The 20,618-nt window shown below is 48.5% G+C and overlaps 1 protein-coding gene across 1 annotated transcript; it reads right to left on the reverse strand.

The window, feature by feature from the left end:
- Nucleotides 1–330: 330 nt before the first annotated feature.
- On the reverse strand, nt 331–19,240 carry ASMT (acetylserotonin O-methyltransferase). The gene is made up of 8 exons (XM_045813658.2): nt 17,093–19,240; nt 10,349–10,523; nt 8,533–8,662; nt 5,992–6,060; nt 5,203–5,321; nt 3,742–3,882; nt 1,590–1,712; nt 331–1,109 (listed from the first exon to the last, which is right to left on the reverse strand). Exons 1-8 carry the CDS (start codon nt 17,159–17,161, stop codon nt 898–900), a joined length of 1,038 nt encoding a protein of 345 aa, XP_045669614.2. The 5' UTR covers nt 17,162–19,240; the 3' UTR covers nt 331–897.
- Between the last annotated feature and the right edge of the window lie 1,378 nt (nt 19,241–20,618).

Genomic DNA, 20,618 nt, shown 5'->3' on the forward strand with positions numbered 1-20,618 from the left:
AGAATAGAAATAGAATAGAACAGAATAGAGTAAGGACCCCCTGGGTGGCTCAGTCAGTTTAGCATCTGGCTTCAGCTCATGTCATGATCCCAGAGTCCCAGGATCAAGCCCCATGTTGGGCTCCCTGCTCAGCAGAAGTCTGCTTCTCCCTCTCCCTGTGTGCTCATGCTCTCTCACTCTCTTTCTCTCTCAAGTAAATAAATAAAATTTTTAAAAAATAGAATAGAGTAGAACGAAATAGCATAGAGCAAAATCAAATAGAACAGAAGAGAATGAAATAGAACAGAACAGAATAGAACAGAATGAAATAGAATGGAATGGATGGAATAGAATAGAATAGAATAGAATAGAATAGAATAGAATAGGAGTAGAATAGAATAGGAGTAGAATAGAACAGAAGAGAGGAGAATAGAACAGAAGAGAGTAGACTAGACTAGACTAGACTAGACTAGAATAGAATAGAATAGAATAGAACAGAAGAGAGGAGAATAGAACAGAATACAGTAGAATAGAACAGAATACAGTAGAATAGAACAGAATAGAGGAGAATAGAATAGAATAGAGGAGAATAGAACAGAATAGAGGAGAATAGAATAGAATAGAATAGAATAGAATAGAATAGAATAGAATAGAGCAGAATGAAATAGAATGGAATGGATGGAATACAATACAATACAATACAATACAATACAACAGAATACAATACAACAGAATACAATAGAATGACATAGACCAGAATAAAACAGAGCAAGACAAAAAGCACACAGTAATGGGAAGTTGACAGCAGCCAGCAGAGACCCCCACTCCCTTGTCAATCCCCAGAAATGAGGAAGCTAACGGAGACCACCCATTTGTGAGGGTGCTTGGTTGGGCTGGTTGCTGCAGACCCGTGGGGAGCTACCTCCTGGCTAGGATGGCATCGTAAATGCCCCCGGTTCTCCTGCACTGGAAATCCCGGAAGCCGGCAGGAGCCAGGAGTCCGAGGTACTGGGCGGGGGTCCTCTCCCGGCCCTCCGTCTGCACTAGCATGTTCAGCGAGTACAGCTGCGTGGTCAGAGGGCCCCGCCCATCTGCATCCAGGAGGCTTTCAATCACCAGGACACCACCGCCTGGGACAGGGAGAGGCGGCCGTGAGCAAGGGACGAGACAGCCTGAGGACCCCCTCTCCACCTCCCAGACTGGCCGCCCCAGCCCCCAGCCCAGCCAGCTCTCCCACTGCCCTGCGTGCCTTCTGCCCTCCTCTGCAGAATGGGTCCACACAGGACGCCCCCTGGGCACCATCCAAGTCTGCACCAGTGAGAAGAGCAGGTGGACAAAATGCCCCCTACCCAGCCACATGGGTGTTCGACCCGGCCAGGCGTGCACCATGGGAGCCTTCCACATTCTACACCTTTACCTGGGACTAGTTACAGAATGGGTGCTAATGCCTCTTTGTTTTAATGACTTTTCCAGAAGGGAAGCCAGTTGGGAGCATGACCTCACTTGCCCGTGACGTGCGTTCAGTACCTAGCCTCCAAATGAAGACTCTAGCCCAATCCCACCCTGAACGTACTCACAAGCACGTGTGGACACACAGACCCATGACCCACCTGGCTTGCAGGCACGATGGATCCTCGCCAGCAGGTGTGAGCACCGCGCATCGGTCCAGTCGTGCAGGACCCTCGCCAGGATGTACAGATCTGCCTCCGGAAGCGGGTCTTTAAAGAAATCTCCTATAACACAGGCAGATGCCATGGGATCAGCCCGGTACTCAATTCACGTGACTGCACCAGCACCCAGGATGGAAAAGTCACCTAGCTGCATTGAGCTGTCCTAGGTCTTCCCAGCTGTGATGCAAAGACCTAGCCCCGAACAAAAGGAAGTCTCAGTAAAGACAAGAAAATTCGGAACGGTGTTTGGGGTCCCTTTCCAGTCTTCAGATCTGGAAAATGATTGTGTCTTTATCCTCTTTCCTAAGGTTGCAAGTAAACAGCTCTCCAGGCATTGGATTTCAGGAGACTCCAAGCAATGGGTCAGCAGCTCCTGTCTGATGAGTTGAAGTAAATCAACAGTCGATTCATGTTTTCCTGATTGAAAAAAAAAAAAAATGCCCAAGAAAGACCCTCCATGCATGCATGGTGTCAAACACTCAAGTCTTATAACATTTTTCCTGTAAAAAGTACTGATTTTGGAAGAAATCTTGGATAGCCCTGTGCTGTGCAGGGTCACCCGGCAGCCGCATGTTGTCCAAAGTTTACAAATCCGCAGGAATTCATGAGGAGTATCTATTGAATGCTGCACTGGTCAGTCGGTCACTCTGCCCTGTGCTGAGGCTCCCAGAAAATCCAGGGCTCACAGACATTTCCGCCATGAATAGGGCAGAGCAAATGGGGGAGTCTTCCAAACTGATTTTCTTCCATCAGTGACAAAAGACGGGGGTTGGCAAACTCTGGCCCGGGGGCCACATTTGGTGGGCCTTCTGTGTGTGTGGGCAGCAGGTGAAGGAGACAATCCGGACTCCAGGATAAAGAGCACACCGGCAGCTTCCACCAGCTTTCCCTTTGTGACCCACGGCGGAGACACGAAAAGCCTAGCTCCGCTGTGTAATAACAAAGTAATCTACTCTCTGGCCTGACCCCCCAACCTCCGAAGTCGATGTATTTCTCCCATTTTCCAGATGAAGCACAGAAATAAGTCTGATCATCCTCTCCAAGACGTGTGATAAAGACGCCCAGAGGCCAGGTTTGGGGTAAGGCGAGGCAGGAGCTCTCCATGTTTGTGACATTTAAGGGTCCCCAAACCTGGTCATCAAGGTTTGTTATATTTTAATGTGATATTTTTAAAAATGAATACTAAGGCTCCCGAAATTATCCCTGATGGTCAAAGCTTGGGAATGTTACATAAAGACAGTATTGAACCCTATAGGTGCACAACCCCAGCAACGATGGTGGCATCTGAGCCTCAGAATGGCCAAGTCTCCCTAATCGTCTGAGTGAGCAATGTCCCTGAGCTTCCCTTCAACCCAGTTCATGTGCTATTATTGGTGCTTTGGATTTAGACACCTGCATGCATGTCCTGGGGGTCACGTAAGAAAAGCAACACCAGATGGGGGCTTAAGCCACAGGGATTCATCACCTCCCAGCTCTGGAGACCAGATGTCTGAGATCCAGGTGGGGCAGGACCAGTGAGATCCAGGTGGGGCAGGGCAGCTGAGATCCAGGCGGAGCAGGGCTACTGAGATCCAGGCGGGGCAGGGCCATGCTCCCTCCAGAGGCTCCAGGGGAGGGTCCTTCCTGCCTCTTCCAGCTTCTGGGGCTCCAGGCATCCCTGGGCTTGTGGCCACGTCCCTCCCATGTCTGCCTCCATCTTCACGTGGCTTCTCCTCTCTGTCTCCTCTTCTATCTCTTACAAGGACACCTGTCCTTGGATTTAGGGCCACCCTGATCTAGGACGAGCTCATCTCGGATCCTTCACTTCCTCACATCTGCAAAGACCCTATTTCCAAATAAGGCCCCCTTCACAATTTCTGGGTGGACAAATTTTGAGGAGACACTCTTCAATCCACTCAATACTCAAGAAGGAACTAAGCGTAAGAACACCATCTAGTTCTACCCGTTTTCCCAGCATCACCAACAATACTTCCAAGTTGAGGGTGGTCGCCTGCAGGGAGGAGGAAGCCATGCCCACGGTGCATCCTCGGCCTGTCCTGAGCACCCAGGGGATGCCTCTATGTTTCCCCGTGCACACACGGAAACAACCCACCTTCACAGAAGCTGATCCGCCCTTCCTCCGGGAATGAGAAGTGGGTCTTCGCCGTCTGCACCACCTCGGGGATGTCGAACACGGTGACCTGACACCCAGGGTACAGAGAGGTGCACTCCTTGGCCAGAGCCCCAGAACAGCCTGGAAGGGGACACGGAACAGGACAGGTGGGCAGGAAGCTGTGGGAAGCACACGCCTTGGCCCACCATCGACCCACGGGGGATGTGATTCCACCCCCCATGGAGGTCTTCATGGCTCCATCATCACCTATGAGCTCCTGAATCTACGAATCTTCCCGGCTGGACCGATCCGCTGATCACCATGACCCTGTTCTGCGTGACTCATAGGCAGACATGCACTTGGGCACCACAACCATCCCGTGCGGGGACTGCCCTGTTACCTAAGGATTCTGTGGCACAGAGACACCACGGAACTTGCCCTAAGTCACACAGCAAGCCAGGCACAGGGGCCACTTTTGCATAAACCGCATTGAGTTTCCCAATGATGGCGCCTTGCTGCCCGAGACGGTGGGGTGGGTCGCCCTGATGTCGACTATGGGTCTGAGCACCTCAGATCTGGGAACCAAGGACTAGGGGCCTCTTGGATGCACCTCGCAGCCTGTCCACATCCCAGGCCAGCTCGGCCCAAACCAGGGAGCCGTTGTGTTGTTCAAACGATGGAGCCACGCCTAGGTTGGGAGGCCACGTGGGGCTGGCATTACCCCCAGAACGTGCACGTAGGCAAACATGGCTTCGGGAGCCCCTGAATCCCCATCTCATGGGGGCTCATGCTCCCCGTGCCTCCTCTATGGGACCAGCGCAGGGTGGTCAGGACGGGGGCGTTTGCTTGAAAGGGATCGACGGTTAGGCCTGGCTGCCTCAACCCGCACCTCCACCAAGCCCCACATCTCCATCCTTTAGGACAGAGATGACCAACAGCCCCCACTCCCGCGTCTGCTCTAGGATGTGCCACGCCCAGCCTTCCGCCACGGGAGACGCTCAAGACGTGGGCATCCTTCTCTCCATGTTAGCATCAGGACCCCCAGAGCCCAGAAAACCCGTTGGCCCCCTGGAGCCCCACACAGTGCTTTTCCTGCCCTGGGAAAGCAGCGTGGGAAGGTCGACTCGATGGCTCTGCTAACTGCCTTCCAGCAGCTCCATGACGGCTGCACCCCACCGCCCTCTGCAGCCTCGTTTGTCACAGTGAGCAATGCCAACGTCTACACCCGCATGGCCTGGACACCGGCAGCATCCACGTCCCCGGGAGCAGAGATTCTTGGTCTCGCCCAACGCACGGGGTCAGAACCCCAGAGGGTGCACTGTGTTCGGGGAGGAGCTGGGACCCCACAGCCTGTGGGACGCACATATGCTAAATGGGATTCCTGTCGCCTTCCCCGCCTAGCTTACACTACAGAGAACTCTAGCCCTAAGACACAGCTCCACACGTGGGGCCGGCGCTCACCACCCACGTCACAGATGACCGGGAACGGGGACAGGTCAAAGGCAGCCAGCACGCGCCTCCCGCTGACGCTCCAGACGTCTTGCAGAGCTCGCATGAAGTGCAGCCGCTCGCCCTCGGATCTGCACGTGAAAGCACGCTCGTCAAGACCGCGGGTATCTCCAGATCAGGGAGAAGCTGTGGGCGGAGCAGGGGTCTTGAAAGCGGGAGGATGGGAGGGGAGGCACCAGCCCTGAGGACTCCGCACCCCCTGCCCGTCCTTCTCCCCTTTCCCGGCCGTCATCCAGCTAGGAACCCTGCAAAGAGCCATTGGGGCCTCACCACCTGGGGACTGGGCTACCACACCCCATGCCGACAGCTGCCTCAGGTGTGTGCATGGAGCCCACCCACTCCCTGGGTAACTCTGGCCCAAGCAAAACCCATTCCTCATTTTTCTACATCACTGTTGCTTCGTGGAGAGTCCCTTGGAGGGAAGGACAGATTCCCACCTGCTCAGGACACTGAGCAACACAAACAAATCTGTCCTATTATTATTATTATTATTATTATTATTATTATTATTATTATTTTAATATCAACATCCCTCTGTTTTGCTCTGTTTGGACCCATACATTCCTCACTTGAGCATGTATTGCATGGTGCACTGGGTGTCATATGCAAGTAATGAATCACGGAACTTTACATCAAACACTAGGGATGTACTGTATGGTGACTAACAGAATAAAAAATATTATTATTAAAAAGAAAGAAAGAAAGAAAGATCATCCTGCAGACGTGGGCGCTCGGCGTTACCTGTAGATGGCGGTGAAGAGCTCCTCAGAGGGAACCCCAAATGCCTCCTGGTACTGGTTCTTGCCGTCCCTGCAAACAGGCAGGACGCGGTCACCCAGGATCTGACATGTTCAGGGAGCACCAGCCAGTGCACGCGCGGGGTCACACGCGGAGTCACGCACAGAACAAGACTTGTCCCCCGACAAGACTCCAAACACACGCTCGGACCCCCTTCTTGGGCGGAACACACGTGCGTTCAGAGCGGCAGGCTGCGCGTCTAGCCCGGCTCTGCCGTGTGGGCGAGGAAGGAGCGAGTGCTAAAAACAGTCTGAAGGAAGTTCGAAAATGATGAGCGGTCAGGGGACACGGAGGTCCACAGCACTCGTCGGCCGGCATCCGGGGGCAGGGGCACCTTGCTGTGTTGTTATCAATACCTATCAGTATCTGTCATCTATCCATACCTATTCCTCAATATTTATTATTTATGTATGTCACTTAATATCTATCAATATCTATCCATATCTATCAGTATCTATTCTTCTATTATCTATTAATATCTATCAATACCTATCCATCAATATCTGTTATCAATCTATCTACCTACCTATCCATCCATCTCTCTATCTATCGTCCATCCATCCCTATATCTATGGATCATCTATCTATCTGGATACCTGTCCATCCATTCAACTATCTTCTACCTAGCTACCTATCATCCATCCATCCCTGTCTCTATCATCCATCTGTCTATCCATCCATCCAACCATCCATCCATCCCTGTATCTATGTATCTATGTATCTATGTATCTATGTATCTATCTATCTATCTATCTATCTATCTATCTATCTATCTATCCATCCATCCTTTCATCCCTCCACTAATCCATCCATCCATCCATCCATCCATCCATCCATCCATCCATCCATCCACTTATCTATCTATCTATCTATCTATCTATCTATCTATCTATCTATCTATCCATCCATCCATCCTTTCATCCCTCCACTAATCCATCCATCCATCCATCCATCCATCCATCCACTTATCTATCTATCTATCTATCTATCTATCTATCTATCTATCATCTATCCATCCTTCCATCCCTCCACTTATCCATCCATCCATCCATTCACCTCCCTATCCATCCATCCAACCATCCATCCATCCATGTATCTATCTGTGTATCTATGTATCTATCTCTATCTATCTATCTATCTATCCATCCATCCATCCATCCATCCATCCATCCATCCATCCTTCCATCCCTCCACTTATCCATCCATCCATCCATCCATCCATCCATCCATCCACTTATCTATCTATCTATCTATCTATCTATCTATCTATCTATCTATCCATCCATCCACTTATCTATCTATCTATCTATCTATCTATCTATCTATCTATCTATCCATCCATCATATCTATGTATCCATGTATCTATCTGTGTATCTATGTATCTATCTCTATCTATCATCTATCTATCTATCAATCATCCATCCATCTATCCATCCATCCATCCATCCACCTGTCCACCCATCAAACCATCCATGCTCCATCCACCCATCTAGCCATCCCTATATTATTGTCTATCTATCTATCTATCTATCTATCTATCTATCTATCTATCACCTACCTACCTGTTCATCCATCCATCATCCATCCATCCATCCATTCATGTACCTACCTGTCCATCCAACCATCCACCCATCCATCCATCCACCCATCCATCCCTCTATGTATCTATCTGTCTATCATCTACCTACCTGTTCATCCATCCATCATCTATCCCTCCATCCCTGTATTTATCCATCTGTCATCTATCCATCCATCTACTTACCTGTCCATCCAGCCACCCATCCATCCCTCTATATATCTATGTATCTATCTACCTGTTTATCCGTCCATCATCCATCCATCCACCCACCCATCCGTCCCTCTATCTATGTATCTATCTACCTGTTCATCCATCCACCATCCATCCATCCACCCACCACCCATCCGTCCATCCCTATATCTATCTACATACCCACCTATCTACCTGCTCATCTATGTATCCATTCATCTGTGTCACTGGCTCCCAATTGTAGGTGATTCTGCCCCCAAGAGGCACCTGTCAATGTCTGGGGACATGTTTTTATCATCATGACTGGGGAGATTGTACTGGCACCTGGTGGGAGGAGACCAGAGACTCTGCTCCACACACTGCAGAGCCCAGGATGCCCCACCTCAGAGAGCCATCCAGCCCCAGAAACCCACAGCACCGAGCACAACCATCACGTTTTGGGCAGAATCTTCTTGGGCGCCATCTTTCCCGCTTTGCCTCCTCAGCCCGTGGCCCTTTCCCTGGTGACCACCGAAACACAGGGACTTCTCAGCTCTGCAGATTGGCATTACGTGAATTCCATCAGCCAGCACCAGGGGGTTTCTCACATCTGCTCTGGATTTCCAGACCTGGCGGGGTTGTGTTTGACTCTACAAGGAACCTGGCACTTCAGCGGCACAGAACCAGCCCTCAGGGAGCCCCAGGGTCCCGTTCTCGCAGTCGAGACCACGCCCACCTCACAGCCTGGGCCAGGTGGCCCCAGCACAGGTACGTCGTCCTGGCCAGGTACCACAGCATGTTGCCTTGGCACTTGGGACTGGCCCTGACCAGGTAGGTGCTGGAGAGCTCCGTGTTCTGATACGAAGCTGAAAACAAACACAGAGAACACAAAACGCTAAGTTAGGTTCCAAGTCCTTGCTGTGGGCTGGTGCCAGCATCCGTAACATGAGGGCTGAAAGCAGATTCTCGCCTGGGGGCGTCAAACTGCCCACAGCCACAGCCGGGGACTCAACCCCGAGAAGCAGGGTGGCCTCTGGGTACCTGGCACACCTGCTCGATTCCATTTTGGCAAATCCCGTTGGAAGGTCTGGTGCAGGAGGTGGGAAGGGCAAGAGAGGCTGTTGGGAACCCTATAATAAAATCCATGGGCTTTAAAATAACACCTGATTTGGATATACACTCTACCCATGATACAACGCTCTCCAAAATGGGAATCACGTTGATGGAGCAGGGGGTGTTTTTCTGCCGCGCTCAGCCAAGCAGAGGCAGGCAAGCCCGGGTGCACGTCATCATTTTAACAACGCCCTGCAAAGGATGTACAGCCCCAGACCCGCAACGGCCCCGGTGCTCTCTGAGCAGGTGCACTGGCTGTGAGTTACCCCATCTCACAGCGTCTGCAAATGGTCAGTCCCGTGCCCGAGCCGACCTCCCTGTCTCCTCTCCTGGGGACCCTGCTTCCCCAGGGCCCCCGCTGTTTTGCATGGGGTGGTCCCCACTGTGCTCACCTGTGCATCCCTCTTGGAACGGACAGCATGCCGTGCCCTGCTCATGAAGAAGGTTTTACGCTTTCTATCTACCTGCTATCTGTGCTACCTGCTACCTACTTACGCTATCTACCTACTCACGTGCACCCCACAGGCAGGCAGAGCCCAAAGAACAAGGTGGGAGACTCCCCCGGGTCACTCTGCCTCCAAGCCGAGCACGGGAAAGCCTCCTGGTCTGCACACTGCCTATCTAGATCCTCATGAGCATGGGCTGGGTGTCAGCACCAACCAAACGCCCCAGGGCCAAAGGACAACTGATAATTGTGCCAGAAGCTGCCTCCAGGAGCATCCCCTGCCCCCGATGTCTCCTGGCCGAGGTGTCCTCCTGGGGGTGCAAACTCAGGGTCAGCCACCCCAGTACGTATGATGTGCAAAGATTGTTCTCAGGGAGTGGCTGGAGGTGGTTCCAGGTAGCTTGCACTCTCCTACCTGCTTAATTTCCACGCCCAGGTACCTGAGAGCTGTCAAACCCCACAGGATACTCAAGTTAACCCATCCCGGGTAATGTCACGCCAGAACCCGCACTGGTGCATGACTCCACGCCACAAGCACGAAGGCCACTGACCACGGCTGCCACAGCCAGGCCAACACTCCTGTTCCTGTGTGCTCTGACTCAAGCAATGGTTTCTACACGCAGTTGAAACTTTGAATTTTGCAAAGTGAGGACATAAAAAAACCAAACCCTACCATCACCATATTCCATAAGAGAAAAGCCATTTCAACATCAAAAGGAGAATATAATATCATAAGGAAAGGCAACCGTTTAGCCGGATAAATCTAGTTTGATTGAAAAGTACTCCCTTGTGATTGTTTTTTCCCCATTTTTTCTTGTTCATTGGATACTTCATGAGGGTAGTAATGTGCACACCCGCATGTGGAGACCTCCCTGGAATGAGGTCAGCAAAGTATAGCCTGGGCGCTAAACCCGGCCCACTGCTTGTCTTTGTAAATAAAGTTTTATTGAAACCCAGCCATGCCCATTCATTTACATAATGTCTACATGCTTACGTTTTCCTCTTCTTGTTTCCACCTGAAGCAGCTTCAGCGACACACAGGTGTCCAGCAGGAGCTCTGTCCCACGGGTGCTGGTGCCGAGCCGTGCAGCCACTGTCACCGCACCCAAGGGCTCTGGGGCCTCGGCGAGAAGGTCAAACACGCCCAGCTCACAGGCGGCAAACAGAACCTCGGAAACAAGGGGCCAGCTTTGAGTGTCCTGGGAACCACACCCACAGAAGCACACACCATGGGGAGCCAGGGGTGAGTTTTCAGAGGACACTGCACTGCTATGGAAAATGCTATGGTGGGCGCGCCTGGGTGGCTCAGTCGGCAAAGCATCTGCTTTGGGCTCAGGTCATGATCCCAAGGTCCTGGGATCGAGTCCCACATCGGGTTCCCTGCTCAGCAGTCAGTCTGCTTCTCCCTCTCCCTCTCTCCATCTGCCCCTACCCGTCGCTCATTCTCTCTCTCTCACATAAACAAAATCTTTAAAAAAAAACCCACAATTGCAGTTCCTTTAAAAATCTAACATAGAATGGCCATAGAAACCAGAAATTCCACTTCTGCATGTGGACCCAAAACAACTGAAAGTGGAGACTAAGAAGCGATACTTGCACACCTGTGCTCACTGATGCATTACTGACAGTAGCCAAACATGGACGAACCGAGTGTGTACTAATGGACAAATGGATGAGCACACTATGGTCCGTGCACACAGCAGAGTATCACTCAGCCTTGAACAAACAGGTCATTCGGAGACCTGCTACGATGTGCATGGACCTCGAGGACACGGTGCTGAGTGACGTAAGCCAGACACAGAAGGACGAATGCTGTGTGACTCCACATATGTGGGGTCCCTAGAGGAGTCATATCCATAGACACAGAGAGTAGCTGGTGGGACCAGGGCCTGGGGATGGGGATGGCGATGGGGGTTAGTGATTAGAGCTTCAGTTTGGGAAGATGGAAAGCTCTGGACAGCGATGGGGGAGGGGAGGGTGGTTGCACAGCAGTGTGAATGTGCTCAGCGCCACTGACCTGCGCTCTTAAAACTGGTGGAGATACTAAAATGGATGTTGTGACTATTTAAAAGCAATAAACTTTTTGAAAAATAAAGGATTTTTAGTAAGTAGAGAATAAAAATAAAATTTTCGAATTCAATGTTTGAACTCATTAAAATTTTTTATTTAAATTTTAAGATGGAAAACAAAACGTGTAAATAAAATTTAAATAAATGTTCAATATTTTAAACAGAATAGGGTAAATAAAAAACAAAATAAAATGAGAAGAAATGAAATGAGAATAAATAAAACAAATAAAAAAAGCAAAACGAAATGAAATGAAATGAAATGAAATGAAATGAAATGAAATGAAATGAAATGAAATGAAATGAAATACGCTTCCACCGTGCACTTGGAAGGACCTATTTCTGCCACGCCAAGTGCCATGGGGTTGACCAGCTGTCCAGGACGATGCCATCTACTGGATGGGTTGGTCCTCGAGAAGGGTGGGGGCCAGTGCTGGGGGGCAGCTGCCAAGTACATGTGGGGTCCCACAGGGCCGTTCGCTGGCTGGCCAACATTGAAAGGGAGAGCCTGAGCAGATGTGGGTTTCTGCAGCGTGCCCCCCACCCCATCTGTCTTTAGAAGCTCCTCACCGAACCCCCTCTCCCACCGTCATGCCCAGAACAGCACCACCCCAAAAAAGAAACACCCTGGGAACCGTTCTAGCAAAGAAACAGCCTCTGAAGGCAAGTTATGATCCCCAAAGAGAACACCAGCCGAGGGACAGCGACACACACAGCCACCCGCAAAGTCACATGAGTTTTTAAGACCCTAGTCTTTGCCTCTTCACTGTGACCTGGGGGCACAAAGCCAGGGACTGCATTGGTTTAATTTTGCAAACGAGGAAGTACATGTACTGCGTTCTGTTGTTGGTGTGCAGACGTCAGTGGTGTTCCCCACACGGTGGTGTCAGAGCCTTAAAACGTCTTGCTTATTTTCTTCCGTTTATAGGTCTAAAGAACTTAACAGGTCATGCCTGCAAATAATGCATAAAGGCTAAACCATGGGTAAATTAATGCATGTTCCCCCCTCCTCCACAGGGTTTTGGATGGATGGTGCCAAGGCCAGGGTGACCTCACCGATGTTGGCAAGGACAGTTGTGCGTGCTCACGTCCCAGGTGCACAGATGGTCCTGGAACCCAGGTGCACCCCACGGCACTCTCTCTACACGGTGATCAGATAAAAATAAGACCCGTCTCCTCCATCCTACGTGAGTAAGTACGTAGGTTGGTGCTTGCTTGCTTTCTCCCTGAGCACACAGAAAGCCCTACACACGCACGTGGCCGCGTGGGGAGTGGGGAGTGATACTGCATTCCCTGTTATTCTATGATCAGGCTCCTGTTAACTCTTATTCCATGAAAACAGGGTTTCTGGACCACAGCACGGCTGACATGTGGGGCTGGAAGGCTCTCTGGGGTGGGGCGTCCTGGGGACTGTAGGGTGTGGCGCCGCGTCCCTGGTCTCCACCCACCACACTCCAGAAACACCCCATCCCAGCCGTGATAACCAAAAATGTGCCCAGACCTTGCCAAGTGTTCCCTGGGGGGCAATGTCCCCATTTGAGAACCCCTGGAGTAAAGTTCTATCAAGTCAATCTATACGCTCCATCTGTAACATTCCATTAAGCTCACGTTAAACCTTATTAAAGTTGTATCCATTTGCATTCTCTGAGGGTCACACAAACTCTTATTCTATTAAGATTGCGTCAACTCTTATTATGGCCCATTCCTTGTTATTCTATGAAGGCTGTATTAACTCACCCTATTCACGTTGTAGGAACTCTTCTATTAACAGGGCACGAATTCCTTCACTCAGGCTGTTTCAAGCCTTATTCTATCAAGACAGTATTAACTCTTGCTCGGTGAAAGGTGTATTATTTCTTATTCCGGTAACGTTGCATTAACACCTGTTGTGACTATATGACATCTTGTACTGAGGCTGTGTGAACTCCTACTGTCTTTAGATTTTATTAACTCATTCTATCAAGGTCATATTAACTTTTATTCTATCAAAGTTGTATTAAGTATTATTCTGTGAAGGTTATAGTAAGTTTTATTCTATCAAAGTGGTATTAAGTAGTATTCTATCAAAGATCCTATTAAGTTTTAGTCTATCAAGGTCATATTAGGTTTTATTGTATCAAAGTCGTATTAAGTATTATGCTATCAAGGTTGTATTAGGTATTACTTTATCAAGATAGTATTAAGTTTTATTCTATCAAGATCCTATAAAGTTTTTTTTTGTATCAAGGTCGTATTAAGTATTATGCTATCAAGGTTGGATTAAGTATTATTCAATCAAGATCCTATTAAGTTTTTTTTATCAAGGTCGTATTACATTTTATTGTATCAAGGTCGTATTAAGTATTATGCTATCAAGATTGGATTAAGTATTATTCTATCAAGTTCATATTAAGTAGTATTCTATCAAGATCCTATTCATTTTTTTCTATCAAGGTCGTATTGGGTTGTATTGTATCAAGGTCATATTAAGTATTATGCTATCAAGGTCATATTAAGTATTATGTCATCAAGGTCATATTAAGTATTATGTCATCAAGGTCGTATTAAGTATCATGCTATCAAGATTGTATTAAGTATTATTCTATCAAGATCTTATTAAGTTTTTTTTCTATCAAGGCCGTATTAGGTTTTATTGGATCAAGGTCGTATTAAGTATTATGCTATCAAGGTTGTATTAGGTATTACTTTATCAAAATAGTATTAAGTTTTATTCTATCAAGATCCTATAAAGTTTTTTTTCTATCAAGGTCGTATTAAGTATTATGCTATCAAGGTTGGATTAAGTATTATTCTATCAAGTTCGTATTAAGTAGTATTCTATCAAGATCCTATTCATTTTTTTCTATCAAGGTCGTATTGGGTTGTATTGTATCAAGGTCATATTAAGTATTATGTCATCAAGGTCATATTAAGTATTATGTCATCAAGGTCGTATTAAGTATTATGTCATCAAGGTCGTATTAAGTATTATGCTATCAAGGTCGTATTAAGTATTATGTCATCAAGGTCGTATTAAGTATTATGTCATCAAGGTTGTATTAAGTATTATGCTATCAAGGTCATGTTAAGGATTATGTCATCAAGGTCGTATTAAGTATTATGCTATCAAGGTTGGATTAAGTATTATCCTATCAAGGTCGTATTAAGTAGTATTCTATCAAGATCCTATTAATTTTTTTCTATCAAGGCCGTATTAGGTTTTATTGGATCAAGGTCGTATGAAGTATTATGCTATCAAGGTCATGTGAAGGATTATAGCGTCACGATAGTATTAAGTTTTATTCTGTGAAGGTTGTGTTCCCTCTTGTTCTATTAAACTCGTGACAACGAGGTAACATGGTATCATCACATGTGCTGAACGGAATTTGCTCCCCAGATTTCTAACCCACCCCACACCGATGTGCGCGAGTAGCAGACAGCCCCAGCTGCCCAGGAAACACCTCGCCAGCGCAAGTAAGTCACGTCTTCAAGCAACAGAAAAGCAGCAGATTATGATGATGATTTTGTAGGCGGGTCCTCCTCTGTATCTCAAAGGCTGTACAATAGGAATCCTTAACCCTTGGCGGTCTACAGACCAAATCTGGGGGGATCTGTGAGCTCAGTTGGGGAAGACATTCGGCTTCAATATTCACCCAAACTCAGCACCTGCTGTGATTATGGAGTTGGTGCAAACCACGGCAGTGTTACAATGCCTGTGACTCGGTGACCCAGGGAAGCCAAGACATCTTCTCGTCTCACGATATCTGCCACGGGGCGCTCGAAATACCGCCGGCATGCCCACGGTGCCTCGGTGCATGTGGGTTTGGACCTCACTGGATGCACACATCACCCCAATCTTGCAACCCCAGACCCTCCGCCCCAGCGATGGCCATCCTTGGGCATCTCTCTGTCTAGCGGATGCTCAGCTGGAGCCTGGTGAAGCTGTCTGTTCTCAAAATTAGAGTTTCACTGCAAAAAGCCAGGGAGAATCCCACCGTCCCATAAGAGAAGCCCACCGTCCCCTGCACAGCAGCTGTGAACACTTTCCTGCCGTCTGCATCCGCACGGCCATCCACATGGACATGTTCAGCACCTGAGCCCCAGAGATTCCCAACACAGCATGTGTGCATCCCACCAAAGACCACCCCCCGCTGTTAATATCCTCATCCCACAGCCCTGGCACCGATGGAGCTTTGAAATATAAAATCTGATGCTAGCTGGTGCAGCCACTCTGGAAAACAGGATGGAGGTTCCTCAGAAAGCTAAGACTAGAGCTCCCCTATGACCCAGCAATTGCACTACTGGGTATTTACCCCAAAGATACTGACGTAGTGAAGAGAAGGGCCACATGCACCCCAATGTTCATAGCAGCATTGTCTACAATAGCTAAATCGTGGAAGGAGCTGAGATGCCCTTCAACAGATGACTGGATTAAGAAGTTGTGGTCCATATATACAATGGAATATTACTCAGCCATCAAAAAGAACGATTTCTCAACATTTGCAGCAACATGGACGGGACTGTAGGAGATAATGCTAAGTGAAATAAGTCAAGCAGAGAAAGACAATTATCATCTGGTTTCACTCATTTATGGAACATAAGGAATAGTGCAGAGGATCATAGGGGAAGGGAAGGAAAAATAAAATAAGACAAAATTAGAATATAAGAAATAACTCAGACGATCCTAGGGGAAGGGAGAGAAAACTGGGAAGAAATCAGAGAGGGAGACAAACCATAAGACACTCTTAACCATAGGAAACAAATGAAGGATGCTGGAGGGGAGGGGGGTGGAGGGATGGGGTAACTGGGTGATGGGCGTGTAGGAGGGCATGTGATGGAATGAGCACTGGGTGTGATACCCAACGAAACTCTAAACTCTACCTCTGAAACTAATAATACACTCTACGTTAACTAACTTGAATTTAAATTTAAAAATTTTGAAATTTAACAAAAGAAATAAATGAAGGAATATACTATATATATATATATATATATATATATATATATATAATCTAATTATAACTTGCTTCTACTGTTTCATGGAGGTAAAATCCACATAGCAGGAGACTCGGCATTAACCATTTTAAACAAAACAACTCAGGGGCGTTTGGCACATCCACCGCGTTGTGCAACCACCAGCTCTGTCCGGTTGCAGCACATTCTCATGCCCCCAAAAGGAGAGCCCGTCCCCATTGGCAGTCCCTTCCCATCCCCATCTCCAGCGCCCAGCGACCACCACTCTGCCGGCCGTTTCTATGGATCTGCGTGTTCTCGATGTTTCATATAAATGGAATCACACACCATGTGGCCGCTATGCCTCCGGTTCCCACACGGGATAACGTCTACTCAGGCACAAGAAGGGACGAGATGGTGATGCGTGCTACGTTGTGGACGGACCCCCAGACTCACCTCTAGTTTACATGCATCACCTTGCTTTTTAGCGTGTTCGTGGACGAGCCCCTATATTGCCCTATCACAAAATATTTTCAGTATTTCGATCCCTTTCTTTCAATAAACGTTGCCCCATGCCCCAGTCGCCAAGCCTCTGCCTGGACACCTGCCCAGAGTTCCAGGACGTCCCACCCCTAAAGGACACTCCGTACCCATTAAGCTGTCACTCCCCATTGCCCTCGCCCAGCTCCCACCAACGCGATCCAAACGTGCCCTGTGCAATGTTCTCCCCACGCTCCTACCTGGGAGACCATGAACCCATTGGAGTACTCAGTCAGCAGACGGTATGCCTGTTCCTCGGGGGAACTCATGTTTGTCCTTACGCCACGCTGGCCTTGAGCGCCCCTGGTTGTCCCAGCTGCAGGGAGTGTGGGCCTGTTAGCAAGCTGTGGGGCGGCCAGCCGCTCGGTGCTGCTGCCAGAGCTCCTTGCTGGAGGCCCAGTATCAGCCAAGCACGGATCACTCTAGAAAATCCCATTAGCCCTATTAAGGAGATGACAAAGCTTAAAGGTCCTCGCTGGCTTACTGCTCACTCCTTCTGTCCCTGCTGTGCACACAGCCCTGAAACAGCCTGCCTCTCTCACCTCCCTCCTTACACCATCAGCTACGGAACGCATCCAAAACCAATATGCTTGCCTGCTAATCACCAGCATGGATGACGCATTTCACGTGTTCATGAGTCTCTAGTCCCCTTTGCATGGGGAGGCAAGGGGGTATAATTAATCTTCCAGGGCTGCTGTCACAAATAACACAAAATCCATTGGTCTAAGACCAAGGGAATTACTGTGTCCCAGGTCTGCAGGCCAGAGTCTGAGATCCAGGTGGGGCAGGACCCCTGAGATCCAGGTGGGGCAGAGCTGAGCTCCCTCCAGAGGCTCCAGGGGAGGGTCCTTCGTCCCTCTTCCAGCTTCTGGGGCTCCAGGCATCCCTGGGCTGGTGACCACGTCCCTCCCGTCTCTGTCTCTGTCCTCAGGTGGCTTCTCCTCTGTGTTTGTCTCCTCTTCTGTGTCTTATAAGAACCTATTTCCAAATGCGTTCCCATCCTGAGGTTGCAGGGGTTAGGACATGGATGTATCTCTTGGGGGGGCCACCACTTAACACACAGGAGACAGAGGGTGAGCTCAGCTGCCATCCACAGCTCAGGGTGTTTACAATACTGAAGTCCGGTCCTTCTTTGCTTTCCACAGTCAGTAAATGCCCTGGAAGCCATTCCCTAGATTTGGACTCTGAAACCATTTTCGATCGCACATCTTGCTGCATCTAAAAATGTGCAGTAGGGACTTTAGTGAGGGGTGTCGCTCAAAAGGGGCCTTTGAAACATGGTCACGTTATTCCTTTTCCCCCCTGCATGCTGTCTGTCTGTCTGTCGGTGCTCGGACGTCAGGAGCAGCTCAGATGACAGACGGCGGAGGCCTCACATGGGTTCCCAAAGAGAGAAGAGAAGAGCAACGGTTTGTCCCCACTGCCCTCCCTCCAGCACCGTCGAGCCAGACCTCCCTCCAGCACCGTCGAGCCAGACCTCCCTTCCCCGTGAGTCTCACCCATAAGAGCCCCTGTGCCATCCAGGCACGGCCCCTTGGAGTCACTCTCGGGTGTTGCTTATTAATGCAAGCCATTTTGTGCAGGGAGCATTATCATCGCAGAAGCCAGGATTTCAGGGCCAGACACGTCAATTCAGGAAGCCCCATGCAGACAGCTGGAGACGCGGGGCGTCCGTGCATCCTGGGGGCATCCTGCTGGCAGCAGGCACAGCTGCAGCACCGCGGGGCACCGGGTGAGGGGTGGAGGGGACAACCAAGGCGGCAGGCGGAGACGCTGGGGCTGGCTGGGGAGCCCAGTCCTTCGGAGCCCAGGTCATGCTGGGGCAGGACTGGCCGGGGTGCCCAGCAACGAGGATGTCATGGCCAACGGGGTGGGAATGTCCAGGCCGCACGCAAGACGGTTATGCACAGTTCATGCGAGGAAGGAGGACAGGTATGTTCCCACCCGCTGGTGGCCGCAGAACAGAGCGGGCACAGAGACTGGACGGCTCCAGGCAACAACCGCGAGGCCAGACTTCCCGGCAGGGTCTCATGGCTCCAGGAAGGCCCACCTGCCATGTTTGTATTTTATATTTTATTTTATTTTATTTTATTTTATCTTATTTTATTTTATTTCATTTCATTATTTTATTCTATTTTTCTATTTGTATTTGTTTTACTTTTTATTATCATATTTTGTTTTATTTTTTATTTTATCACTTCATGTTATTTTAATTTATTTTATAATATTTTATTTTATTAGATCACTTTTTTATTTTATTTCATGTCATTTCATTGTATCTCATTTTATTTTTATCTACTTTTCTATTTGTATTTGCTTTACTTTTTATTATTGTATTTCATTTACTTTTTATTTTATCATTTCATCTTATTTTTATTTATTTTATTATATTATTTTACTTTATTTTATTAGATCACTTTTTCCATTTTATTTCATTTCACTTTATTTCATTATTTTATTTAATTTTTCTATTTGTGTTTTGCTTTCTATCTTATTTCATTTTTTTATTTTATCCTTTCATCTGATTTTTATTTATTTTATCGTATATCTTACTTTATTATATCTCTTTATTTTATTTTTTTGAAAGATTTATTTATTTTAGAGAGAGACCAGGAGCAGGGGGAGCAGAGAGCGAGGATCAGGATCTCAAGCGCAGGGCTCAAGCTCTGACCATAGAGCATGACACGGGGCTTGATCTCGTGGCCCTGAGATCGCAACCTGAGCCAAAATCAAAAGTTAGACGCTCGGGGCGCCTGGGTGGCGCAGTCGTTAAGCGTCTGCCTTCGGCTCAGGGCGTGATCCCGGCGTTATGGGATCGAGCCTCACATCAGGCTCCTCTGCTGGGAGCCTGCTTCTTCCTCTCCCGCTCCCCTGCTGTGTTCCCTCTCTCGCTGGCTGTCTCTCTGTCGAACAAATAAATAAAATCTTTAAAAAAAAAAAAAGTTAGACGCTCAACCAAGCTACCCAGGTGCCCCATGTCACTTTATTTTAAAATTTCATGTATTTGTTCTATTCATTTTACTTATTTTGAGATTTCTTGAACCAATTTATTCTCTTTCATCTCCTTTCACTTTATTTGTTTTACTTTATTATTTTTCTAAGGGCACGTCCCCCATACGGGGCATCCGTCTTCCCAGCGTTGTGAGGCCACCGTCCTTTGTCGTCTGATCTGAGCTTCCGTCCGTGTCTCCCCACATCCCACGTGTGCCAGGTCCATCTCTGGGCTCCCTGGTCAGTGCGCTGGTGTCCAGCTGGCTCCTGGGAGCCCCTGTGCATTACCCTCACTCCTACGGTCTACACCACATCCTGGCAGAGAGACAGTCCAGTCGTGTCTCTACCACTCTGCACACAGCACCACTTAGGACTCTTTTCCATAGCAGAGTTCCTGGAGTGTGGACTTTTCCATACGGACTTCACAGCCGTGTGTCAAGTTCTCTGAAAAATCTCGCTGGAATTTCAATGGAGATGACCCTGAATGGACAGCCTAGCACTATGAGATTTCCTGCATGGATGCTGAGCCATCACGTTTGTGGTTATCCCGGAGGCAGGTGCTCTCTCCTGGCCCTTCAACAGTATTGTCTAGGTTTTATGAAGACTGCAGTCCCTTGGAGATTTATTCCTTAATGCCCAGTTAGCTTCTCCGCTCTTCTGGATGCTGGCGTCTTTACTGGGACGCCTTCTAGGGAGTCACCACTAACGTGCAGACATGCCACGGGATCTTGTCAC

The sequence above is a fragment of the Ursus americanus genome, chromosome X (genome assembly GCF_024610735.1).
Source record: "Ursus americanus isolate L20-20 chromosome X, mUrsAme1.1.p, whole genome shotgun sequence".
NCBI classification, from domain to species: domain Eukaryota; kingdom Metazoa; phylum Chordata; class Mammalia; order Carnivora; family Ursidae; genus Ursus; species Ursus americanus.